This window comes from Sceloporus occidentalis, unplaced genomic scaffold (assembly GCF_023333645.1).
Source record: "Sceloporus occidentalis isolate IW3139 unplaced genomic scaffold, rSceOcc1.0.p SCAF_6, whole genome shotgun sequence".
Classification (NCBI taxonomy): Eukaryota; Metazoa; Chordata; class Lepidosauria; order Squamata; family Phrynosomatidae; genus Sceloporus; species Sceloporus occidentalis.
In genome coordinates this window covers 35284409-35296626 of record NW_028316986.1, presented here as the reverse complement: position 1 = coordinate 35296626, position 12218 = coordinate 35284409, and the positions used below count along the sequence as shown (strand labels likewise).

Below are 12218 nucleotides of genomic sequence, written 5' to 3'. Positions count from 1 at the left end.
CCGCCTCCCCCTCCCCTTTTCTCCACGGGTGTCGGCGCTAGAGCAGGCACCACACGGGGAAAGGGGGGGCTCCCTCCACTTTCCCTTCTCCCTGCAAGGGCTGGCCCTGGCACAGGCACTCGCAAGGAGAAGGGGATGGGGGCAGGGCCGCCTCCTTCCCTTCCTTCCCACAGCTGCCAGACAACCGCAGGGAGGAAGGAAAGAGGGTGGGGGTCCTTCTCCTCCTCCTTCCCTTCCCACGGCTGCCAGAGAGCCGTGGGGAGGAAGGGACGATCGGGGCTGCCTCCTCCTGTTCTCCCTGCGGCTGCCAAGCAACCATGGGGAGAAGGGGATGGGACTGTAAGCCCCAGAGGCCTTTGTGGCCAGAAGTCCCGTCCCTTCTCTCCTAGTGGCCTCCCTAATTGGTTAGGAGGCTGGGAAGGGGCGGGACTTCCGGCCGCAAAGCCTGCTGGGGCTTGTATGCAGCTGAAAATCCTGCCCCTTCCTGGCCTCCCAACCTATCAGGGGGGCCATGGGCGGGACTTTCCTCCCCAATGGGGGTCATGGCCCAACAAAAGTTGGGAACCACTGGTCTATGCCGTAGGGGTGGAGTCAGGGTATGTGTCATCAGGACGCTGCACCCTGACTCCATCCACAGGCCAGCCTTTCGGGCCAGTCTTTATAGGGCCTGTAGGAGGCAGATGCTACAGCTCTTCTCAGTTGAAGCACCATGCTTATACAATATCCTCTTCCAGTCTCATTTTGGAATTAAGACTTGACCAGGCTTCCATAACTTGGTTCTGCTAACAGCCAGAAGAAGGAATATGTGGCTCTCCAGATCTTGCTAAACTCCAAGTCCCCAAAGCCTAGTTCTCTTGAATTTTTGCACAGTGATTGTTTAAAAATTCTATTACAAGTATTTTAGGTCATGAAACTCAAACCATTTTCTCAAGAGTGATTTCAGTGGATTGAAATGGACTATGTAACTTCTGTAAAAATGTTTTTAAAATTGTAAAAGTAATTATGTAATATTTTGCAAAAGTAATTACGTAGCTGGGTACTCATTAGCGACCTAGAGAAGAATACAATGCTGAGTCACCCCTGAGTCAACCCTTGGATTGAGCTCACAACCTTGTGGATGCAATACTGGCTATAGTACTGGCATTTAACCACTGTGCCACAAGGGTTCCTTGGACAAAAGCTTTCCTGGAATTCAGTTTTAAAACAGACATTTCAAACACTAAATGCCATATGGAACAACATTGTTTTCATTGCCTGCCAGAAGCTTAAATGAGATGGGGTCAGCTTTAAATGAGATGGGGTAAATACACAATTGAGGCACTGGTACAAAGAAAGTCTTGTTATATGTACCCACCAACCTGATTTCATGAGGTATTGGGATACACAAGAGGCCCTCCTCTGAAGATGCCAAATTTCTGCCAGTCTCACATGGGAGGTGGTGGTCTTTCAGGTATCCCAAAGGACTTCAGGAAGCTATAGAGACAATTGAATTTCCATGTGAAGTAAAAATGGATGTGTGTATGTGTGAACCATTAAGAAAATGATTTCAAGACAACTTACTCCCCTATTTTGTAATACACTTTTCTCCTGAAACACATTTTTTCTGAATCACTAAAATTCAGCTATAAAAATACAATAGAAATACAAGTGTTCTAAAATGTTCTAGAAGGTCTGGAATCCACTAAATCAATTACAAATGCATAACCAGTAATATGTGACTGTTTCATAGTCACAATCCCTACTTACCTTCTAGTTTAAGAGATAAATAGGGACAGTGAAAGTCTCCCAGTCCCACTTAGCGGACAGCAGCTGCTATGATCAACAGGGGTCTGTTTCTCTGTTCAACAGGAAGCAGGTGGCTGATGTTGCCACCCACCTCCTCATGCAAGCAGTCTCCAGTACAAGACTGGTTTGTGACAGGGATCATGTTACTGCCTGTCACACTGGAGATTGCTGATGGAAAGTGTTGGCAATATCAATCAACTGCTTCCTGATTGGTGGGAACAGACCCCTGTTGACAGTAGTGGCTGCTGCCTGGTAAGTGGGGAGGGGGGTGGAAGGGCAGGGAATCACTGTGTAGCTATGTAACTGTTATGTTTACTCATTTGTAATTACCCACATGTTGTTGTTGTTGATTGTCCTCGAGTCGACTTCAGCTCATGGCAACCCTATGGATGAGACATCTCCAAGACTTTCTGTCCTCTACTACTCTGCTCAGATCCTGCAGACTCAGGTCTCTGGCCTCTTTGATTTAGTCTAAACACCTGGCATGTGGTCTTCCTCTCTTTCTACTTCTATCTGCCTTTCCTAGCATCATTTTCTTTTTCAGTGATTCCTGCCTTCTCATGATATGGCCAAAGTACGCCAGACTTAATTTTAGTCATCCTGGCTTCCAAGGAGAGTTTGGGCTTGATCTGTTGTAGAACTCATTTGTTTGTCTTCTTTTCTGTCCATGGTATCCCCAGCAATCTTTTCCAGGACCACATATCAAAGAGTTGATTTTCTTTCTATCAGCTTTCTTCACTGTCCAGAGACCACATCCATACATGGTGATGGGGAATATGATGTCACTGTATCTCATTATATCTTTAGAGTTTAGGATCATGTCCAGTTTTTTCATTTTGCCATTTTCAATCCTAATCTTCTTCTAACTTCTTTCTACTGAGGCAGATCTTCCTTGACATCTGTTTGTATGAACATTCTAAGGTCTGCAAAATTAAAATGCAAAAGGAGGAATCATGAGAACAGTTATTTATGAAACCATAATATAGTTGTGAATTTGGTTCTGAAATGTGCTTATTTGATGTAAAATTAAAATGTAATTATTAGACTGGGACTAGGAATGGGTAGATTCATGTCCTCACAGAAATTCAGTGGATGAACTTGGACTACTCACTGTCTTTTAGCTTGATTTGCCTATCAGGGTAGGAAAAGAAGACCATACATGCTACCTTCTGCTGCTGCCGCTGCTGCTCCTGCTTCTTCTTCTTCTTCTTCTTCTTCTTCTTCTTCTTATTATTATTATTATTATTATATCCCATCTTTCTCCCAGTATAGGGACTCAAGTCAGTGAACAGCATACTTTAAACAGTATAATTTAAAAACAACACAACATTAAAATGTGTAAATATACAATTTAGAAAAACAACAACAATTAAACCACTAGGAACAAGGTGAGGTGTAAATGTAAGTAGTATATCAGTAAGTAGGGATTTTCCCCCAAAGAAGGATTATTGTCTTCCAAATCATCTTAAAGAGGATTTCAGTACACTAATAATTTCAAATATAGCCTGTTCTGTCCAAATGTGGATTTAAAATGAAAAATTGTAAAACACAGTTTTGTAAAACAGAATTTTGTGTTTTTTTCTTTTTTCTGAATACATCTTTTTGCTCACTAGGAACTTCTCAAGCAGAAAAAGATGGAAAGGGAGAGGCACTGGTCTCTTTGCTTCTGCTGTATAGAAAATGTTATAGCAGTTGGTATTTTTGTCCACAGGGTATCTTGGCACATTGAGACACTTGTTAATATGTTATCTCTTTCTTACTAACTTTTCTTCATACAGGACAATCAAGGAAATGACATGCATCTTGGAATCTTCTGTATGGGGATTTTTGTAAAGAATCGAATGGGAAGGCCCACAGTGATCTACAGGTAAAATCAGGACACATTCATATTATGATATTTTCATCTTAAGTTTCCACTGATTTTGATGGAAAACCATCTGGGCAGGCAGGCTTTTGGATCACTTACAGGCTTCTGGTCACATCTGTAAACGGACTTTGCAGATTTTCCTACCCAACATGGGAAAATGTTTGGAGAAATCCTGTTAGGAGTGGGGCTTTTCCTGTGTATAGTTATAATACTTACAATGCTAGTGAATGCCTGTATTCAGCTATTATGGAGTACTTTCCCTAGGTAACCTCACTCCCTCTTGCTATTCACTTTGTTAGAAATGGCTTCTTTACGGGAACCTTTGGCAATGACAGATCTTCAGAAATAATATTCTAGGGTTTATAGTTGGAAAATAAATATAAATAAATAAATAAATAACTTTTTCACATTGGGGGTGGTAACCAAGAGCTCCAGGCCTTTTTAATATTTGATCTAAGTGAGGTAGATTCTCCTTTTTCCACTGCAGGTTCTAGATTTCATTTTGCTTATTACCAGACTGTTTCTTCCATGATGTTGTTTTTACTATTGTGTTAGTAATCATCTTTCCATTGAAGCCTGGCTGAATCTTAAGATCCTTGGGGTTGTCATGGTCCCATCATACTTACAGGAGGACATGGAAGAGGGCCTTTTTGGTTGTCCCTCTGGGGCTCTGGAATTCCCTCCCATGGGAAGTTAGGCTAGCCTTGGTCCAAAACACACTGCAGAAATAATCCATTTTGAGACCGCTTTAACTGCCCTGGCTCAATGCTAGGGAATTCTGGGAACTGTAGTTTTGTGAGACCCTTCTCTGTCAGAGAGCCTTGGTGGCACAATAAATTACAGTTCCCAGGATTCCCTAGCACCAAGACAGGGCAGTTAAAGCAGTCTCAAACTGGATTATTTCTGCAGTGTGTTTTGGACCCTTCTCTCTGCTCTCCTTTCAAGAACAGATAAAGTTTTTACTTAAATAGCCATATGAGGATCAACAAGTTATGCAATAGGGTTTTAATAGATTGTGTTGCTGCATTTTTGTTTGTTGTTGTATCTTTTAAATGATTTTATAGGCCCATACAGAGAGGCCAAAATAAAGCTGCTTCGGGTCACTTTGAAGATATGCTGTTTAAATGATGCATGCGTCCTAAGAGTCCGGAAGCCTCACCAAAGCCAATCCTTAGGATTGGATCCTGGCTTTGGCACAGTTTCTGGACTCTTTGGATGCATGCATCATTTAAACAGCATACCTCCAAAGTGATCCGAAACAGCTTTATTTTGGTCTGTCTGTCTGTCTGGGGCCATACTGATTTAAATTATGGTTGTTTTCACATAATAGTTAATCTAATTGGGTGGGGTTTTTTTAAAAAAAACTTTCAGGTTTTTATCTGTATCTTGTTTTAACCTTGTTGTAAGCCACCTTGGATCCCTTGTTGGAAAAAGTGTGGGTTATAAATAAAATAAAATAAAATGAACAGAATATTGTGAATGTTATCATTTATGTTTCAGTCCCCCTCTTAATGAAAGGTTATGTAGTTTTCCTTATCAGAACCATTCAAATGCTTTGACATGCAGCAAATATTGGTGTTGGTTTTCTTACTTGTTGTGGCTGCTCTGTGAATGCAATAAACCCATTAATCTTACAGTAAGTGCACTGGGGAGGGGGTTGGTTGAACTCAGCCACTGACCATTTCTCTTTGGGATGAAACAAATATGGTGACTCTGGATGTCTGTTTATTATTAAAATACTTACAACTTTACTTTCAGCTGGCCAGGGCCAAGGCAGGACAGGCTTCTGCTTTGAAGAGCATCTAAAAATTCTAAACAAAAAAACCAGATTGATAGAACAAATATCACTGAAACTTCACAGAGCAGAAATATTTTAAGACACCCCTCCCCCCGGCAAAAGCCAAGTTGAACATTGTTTTGCAGTAACTGGCTGGTTTTAGCAAAGTTGTTTTTCCACAGGTGGAATGATATTGGAAATATAACGCACAACAAGTCTACGATTGCTGTGGAACTGCTCAACAAGGATGAAACAGTGCTCTTTCATACGGTAAGCAAAACATTAAAAGGTCACTGTCTAGGAGATGTGCAAAGTGTCCCATTGTTTGAATTGACACCACTCCTACAGAATTGCTATACCACTCTTAGGTTCCTTACATCTTGGCCTTAATGCCAAATGCCTTGATCTCTGAGGTATCTTTCCTTAGAGCCTGGTGTTTGTTGCCTGGCAGACTCTGGAGAGCTGCACAGTAGCTATTTCTCTATTGTTAAATTTTCATAGCAATAACAAAATCCATTTCCACATTCTGGTCCAGCCACTTCCAAGATGTTGCTCTTCACCATTTTGGTTGCCTTTTTCTGGACATGCTCCAGCTTGTCAACATCCTTTTTGAATCGTGTTGCCCAGAATACTGGACACAGTATTCTAAGTTCAGTGCACTATACACGGGGTTACCTTTGAAAAGAGCCTAGAAACTTTACTTGGCCTAAAGTGCTGCAGCCAGATTATTACTTGGAACTGCCTACAGTAAGCATATAACTACTTTGTTATACCAGCCCCATTGCTACCAAGCACAATTCAAAATGCTGGTTATGACCTATAAAATCCTACATGGCTGGGGCAGACTATTTAAAGGACCGTATCTTGCTATATGAGCCTGTTTTAGCTCTCAGATCTTTGGAAGAGTCCCTTCTGCCTATCATTCCCATCTTGTTTTGTGGGAACAACAGAGAGGGCCTTTGTAGTGACTGCTCCCAGACTTTAGAATGCATACATTATTGGGGCAAGGATGGCTGTCACCTTGTTTTTCTTTTGTGGACAACTGAAAAGTTTCCTATTTCATCATGCTTTGCAAGAGAGGGTGATGGGCTTGTAATGGTATGCTATTTTACTGATTTTTTAAAAATCTGTCTTTTTAAAAAATTTAAAAACTTTTAGTGCCATTGAGGTTTAATCATTTTTAAGTTAACACAGAGAGAATTTTTTTTAATGTTTTCACCCTGTACTCATTTTGAATACAGTGAGCACTCCTTATACGTGGATTTGCCATCTGCGGATTTGAGCATACGCGGATGGCAAGAGCATATTGTCCCCAATGACGGCATGCAATCACCCGCACCACCATTGGGGACAAAAGTACTTCCCCCCTCCTTCCCCCTTCTTCCTTCCTTCCTTCCCCTCTCCTTCCCTGCTTCTTCAGAGGCTTCTGCCCCAGCTTGGCTGTGTAGGTGATATGCCGGGGCCAGGAGCAGGGCTGAGGCTTGGATTTCAGAATTCAGGCTCTGGCTTCCTTGGAACCCTGTTGACCAGGGCTTGGATTTTGGATCCCAGACCCTCTGTCCTGGCTGCTGAGCCTGGGACTCCGAAATCCAAGCCTTGGCTCCCTCTGGACAACAGTGCCAGGGCCAAGGCTTGGATTTCGAAATCCCAGACCCAGCAGCCAGGACGAAGGCTCTGGGCTCCAAAACCCAAGCCTCGGCCCTCCTCCCAGCCCTGGCAAACTCCACCTGCACAGCCATGCTGGGGCAGAAGCCTCTGAAGAAGCAGGGAAGGAGGGAAGGAAGGAAGAAGGAAGGGAGGGAGGGAGGGAGGGAGGGAGGGAGGGAGGGAGGGAGGGAGAAGGGGAGGCGAGGAACTTTTGTCCCATTGTCCTTAATGGTGGTGCGGCTGCTTGACCACACTACCATTAAGGACAATGGGACTTGAGCATATGTGGAATGGAACGGAACCCCTGCGTATAACGAGGGCCTACTGTATTTGTAAGTCACCTTGAGTCTCGGTATTGGGCATATAACTAATAAAAGAACAGCAACAACAACCTCAACCTTTTTAGATTTAACAGTGGAATAGCATAATTTACTTACCAGACTACTGTCTGAGCCCAGGTGGAATGACAAGTTTGCAATAGCATCCTCACATTGCAATGTCTGAAATCCTTGACTGGGTTTTTGCATTTATTGTTCTGAGCATAACTTAATTCTTACTGAATATTTTAGGAGAACATGGTCAGTGTTAGGTACCTCTTTGCTGTACTAGCCACAATGTAATTAAATGTGTTTTCCCCCTTGTTTCCTGCTCTCTCCCACCTCTACCTTTCTGCTTTAAAAGGATGACCTTGAAAATGCCAAGTATATTTCACGGCTGTTTGCTGCAAAGCACAAGTTTTACAAGCAAAACAAAATATGCACAGAGTAAGTACATACCTAGCCATACTGTGGTTTGTTGTGTTGAATGTAAGGCACCCTCATTTTTGTTTAGGCTTTTTGAGGGAATTTTTTATCTCCCTACAGAGATAGAAGAATAAAAAAAATGGGAACTCTAGTTCAGAGATCCAAGATAAGAATATAAAGGTGACTTTGTGCATTCTTTATTGGCATTTCAGAGGAACAAATACTTATTTTTATAAGCACCTTGGAAGTTTTTTTTCTTGAAAACTCAAAGGGGGCTTTCTTGGAGCTGCATCTCTGATATATTTCTGCTGACATGCAAAGACAAATATGATTACTTTCAGATTACTTGCAGCTGAAGTAGATTTTAAATATGAAAGGTCTCTCATTTCCTTCTTATTGGTATGTTTTAATCTTTTATGTTTTCATTTTATGTGTCTTCATAATACAGTGACTTCACACAGCTCCCTCAACCTTATCTTCTTTTCATTGTGTGCTCAGAATGGAGATCTATGTTGCTCAAATTAAACCAGAGTTTCTTTTCCCAAAACCCTAGCATCCAACTTGAAAACTCTGGCTTAATGTTGGTTAATAAACTGAGATAGTAAGACAGGCTTCCAAGGTTTCCTTTTGCATTTCTTGCAATTGGACAGCCCACCCAACTTTTCCCGACTCTGGCATGGTCACTGTATGTGCTGATGAGAGGAAGATATAAGTTGTAGTATATCTGCTTAACACTAGGTTAAAAAAGACTGATTTATATTCTCAAAAAAGGATATCTGTCATGCTTGGTAAAGCATGAGATGGCTAGCTGTAGGTCAGGGAAAGTGGGCAAGGGGGAGGAGTGGCCTTGGTCCATAAAAGTACCATCACCTTGACCAGGAAGCCGGTCTGGAAAACAGAACACACCGAGTGCATTTACCTGACCCTGAAGGCTAGGGACAGCCTGGGGATTCTGTTAGTCTACCATCCACCCCGTTGCCTAACAGACTCCCTGGCTGAGCTGACACAGCTGGTCTTGGAGCTAGTGCTGGAGTCCCCCAGGCTTCTGGTTCTGGAGGACCTCAACATTCCCTTCTAGGCCGGCTTATCAGATCTGACAGGTGTGGTTCGGGAGTTCATGGATTCCATGACAGCCATGGGCCTGTCCCAGTTAGTCTCAGGTCCAACACACTGTGCTGGTAATACACTCGATGTGGTCTTTAGTACAGACCTGGAACATCCGTGGGCAGAAGTAACTCACACCTCTGCCCTGTCATGGATGGATCATTTTCTGATCAAGGTGGGACTGAAGGCTGCTATCCAGACCCCCCTTGGGGGTGGAGGACCTATTAGAATGGTCCGCCCTTGAAGGTAGATGGAACCCAAAAGGTTCCAGAAAGCCCTAGAGGGTTTTATGGTTGGGAATGATGGCGATTCTGTCGAAGCCCTGGTTGATACCATGAATAACCATCTTACCAGGGCTATAGACACTATCGCTCTCGAGCGTCCTTTCCAGCCCGTTTCTAATAAAAAACCATGGTACATGGAAGATCTTTGAAAAATGAAGTGGGCTGCACAACGACTAGAGCGCCACTGGCAGAAACATCAGCGTTTATCTGACAAGACACTCCATGAGAACCTATTATACTCTTATGGAGTGGCAACAGATGCAGCAAAGAATTCTTTCTATGCTGCATGTATTGTGTCTGCAGAGTCACATGCAAGAGAGCTGTTCAGGGTGGTTAGAGAGTTAACCCAGCTGCCTCCCACCCTGAACCCTTTACTAGAACCATCTAAGGACTGCTGTGATGCTTTTAATGACTTCTTCACAGATAAAATCTCTCAGATAAGGGCTGATCTTGATGCCAGCATTATAACAGAAACAATAAGAGAAGTATCCAGTGACTCTGTGGACCCCATTAAACTGGATCATTTTGAGTTTGTAAATACCGATGAAGTGGACAAGCTCCTTGGAACTGTAAAGAAGATGACATGCCCCCTCAATCCTTGCCCATCATGGCTGACCATTCAGGGAGGGGATGCAATAAAAACATCATTACAACTTATAGTAAATGGATCCTTTCGGGAGGGAATATTTCCATCCAATTTGAAACAAGCGATAGTGAAACTGCTTTTAAAGAAACCTTCCCTGGACCCCCAGATTAGAAACAACTACAGGCCGGTCTCCCTTTTACCATTCTTGGGCAAAGTGATCGAGAGGGTAGTCACCTTCCAACTCCAAGCTGTCTTGGATGAAACCGATTATCTGGACCCATTTCAAACTGGCTTCAGAGTGGAATACAGAGTTGAGACTGCCATGGTCGCCTTAGTTGATGATCTCCGTCTGGGCATCGACAGGGGAAGTGTGACTCTGTTGGTGCTCTTGTACATCTCAGCGGCCTTCGATACCATAGACCATGGTATCCTTCTGGAACGCCTGAGAGAGTTAGGTATTGGGGGCACTGTGCTCTAGTGGTTCCGGTCCTACCTCTCGGGTAGATTCCAGATGGTGAGGCTGGGGGATAGCTGCTCCTCTAAGAGAGAGCTGACATCTGGCGTCCCTCAGGGCGCCATTCTATCCCCCATGCTATTTAACATTTACATGAAGCTGTTGGGAGAGATCATCTGAAGACATGGGGCACGGTGTTATCAGTAAGCTGATGACACCCAGATTTATCTCTCCATGTCTCTGACTGTTATAGCAACTAAGGACGGCATAGCAACTAAGGACGGCATCTCTTCTCTGGGTGCCTGCCTAGGGTCAGTAATGGGCTGGATGAGGGAAAACAGACTCAAGCTGAATCCAGAGAAAACGGAGGTATTCGTGATAGGTACCCCAAGTCCAGGGATGGAGATTTGTCAACCTGTCCTGGACGGGGTCACACTTTGCCTAAAGGACAAAGTTTGCAGTTTGGGAGTACTCCTGGACTCATCCTACAGTTATCATCTCAAGTGGATGCAATGGCCAGGAGTGCTTGGTACCAGCTTCAGCTGATACGCCAACTGCGTCCCTACCTGGACCAAAAGGACCTTGAAACAGTGGTACACGCACTGGTAATCTCTCATCTTGATTTCTGTAATGCGCTTTACATGGGGCAACCTTTGTACCAAGTTTGGAAGCTTCAGCTAGTTCAAAATGCGGCAGCCAGACTGGTCACTGGAACATCTAGGTCAGACCACATATAACACTGGTTCTAAAATCCCTTCATTGGTTGCCAATTAGCTTCTGGGCGCAACACAAAGTGTTGTTTATTACCTGTAAAGCTCTACATGGCTTGGGCCCGAGTTACCTGAGGGAACGCCTCTTCCTACATAATCTGCCCCGCACTCTCAGAACATCTGGGAAGAATTTATTAGAACACTCAAAGATCAGATTAACAACAACTTCCCACAGAGCGTATACAGCCATAGCCCCTAAGTTATGGAACAAATTGCTGGAAGAGATCCGTCTTATTACTACCTTAGATGCTTTTAATAATAATAATAATAAGATTTATTTTATTTATTTATTTTAAGAAGGCACTAAAGATGGATCTCTTCCGGCGGGCCTACCCACCCGATCTTCTATGAAGAACCTAAGAAAACCCTACTTTTGGCTGTAATACTGCATGTTAGATGATGTTTTTATTGTTCTGAACTGTTTTTTTAAGTGATGATATTTTATTGTAATCTAGATGTTATTGTGGTTTTATGCTTGTTATTGTTGTTTTATGCTTGTAATCCCGCTTCGATCCATTGGGAGAGGCGGGAAATAGAATTTATTATTATTATTACTATTACTACTACTATTATAATTGTTGTTGTTGTTGTTCTGTCAGAAGTAAACTAGGCTGCAAAATGCCAGGAAGAGGCAGCATGGCCAAAGATAAGTCAGGTTCCAGAGTCAGTGATTAAGGTCAAGCACAGTTGTTGTTATTTACCATCAAGTTGACTTTGAAGTACAGTGACCCTATGAATGAACAATCTCCAAGTGCCCCCAGTCATCACCTGCCCTGCTCAGGTTTTGGAAACTCAGGGTTGTGACTTCCTTGTTTGAAACAATCTTTTTGTAATGTGGTCTCTCTCTTTTCCTGTTGCCTTCTGCTTTACTGAGCAATATCATCTTTTGCAGTGAGCCACTCCATCTCATGATCTGTTCAACGTACAACAGTCTCAGTTTAGTCATCTTGGATTCTAGTGAGAGTTGAAACCTGATTTGCTCTAGAACCCATTTATTTGTCTTTTTGGCTGTCTGTGGTATCCTTAGAACTCCCCTATCACAGTATCACTTTTCAAATACTCTTTGTATAAGCATTTTTCACTGTCCAGCTTTCACAGCTATCCATAGAAATTGTAAATAGAGTGGCATGAATGATTCCTACTTTGGTATCTATTGAGCTAGTTCTTTAATAGTGCCCTTCCAAGTCTTAATCTTCTTCTG

At 42.9% G+C, this 12218-nt stretch overlaps 1 protein-coding gene across 2 annotated transcripts in view; it reads left to right on the top strand.

Moving 5' to 3' along the window:
- The window catches only part of LOC149310609 (tyrosine-protein phosphatase non-receptor type 14-like), a 191516-nt gene that overhangs the window by 132422 nt on the left and 46876 nt on the right, over positions 1 to 12218 (top strand). For both annotated transcript variants that reach the window (XM_089529297.1, XM_089529298.1), the window contains exons 8-10: positions 3564 to 3652; positions 5612 to 5699; positions 7758 to 7840. In XM_089529297.1, the coding sequence (XP_089385423.1) occupies positions 3564 to 3652; positions 5612 to 5699; positions 7758 to 7840 (260 nt within the window). The remainder of the gene's footprint in view (positions 1 to 3563; positions 3653 to 5611; positions 5700 to 7757; positions 7841 to 12218) is intronic.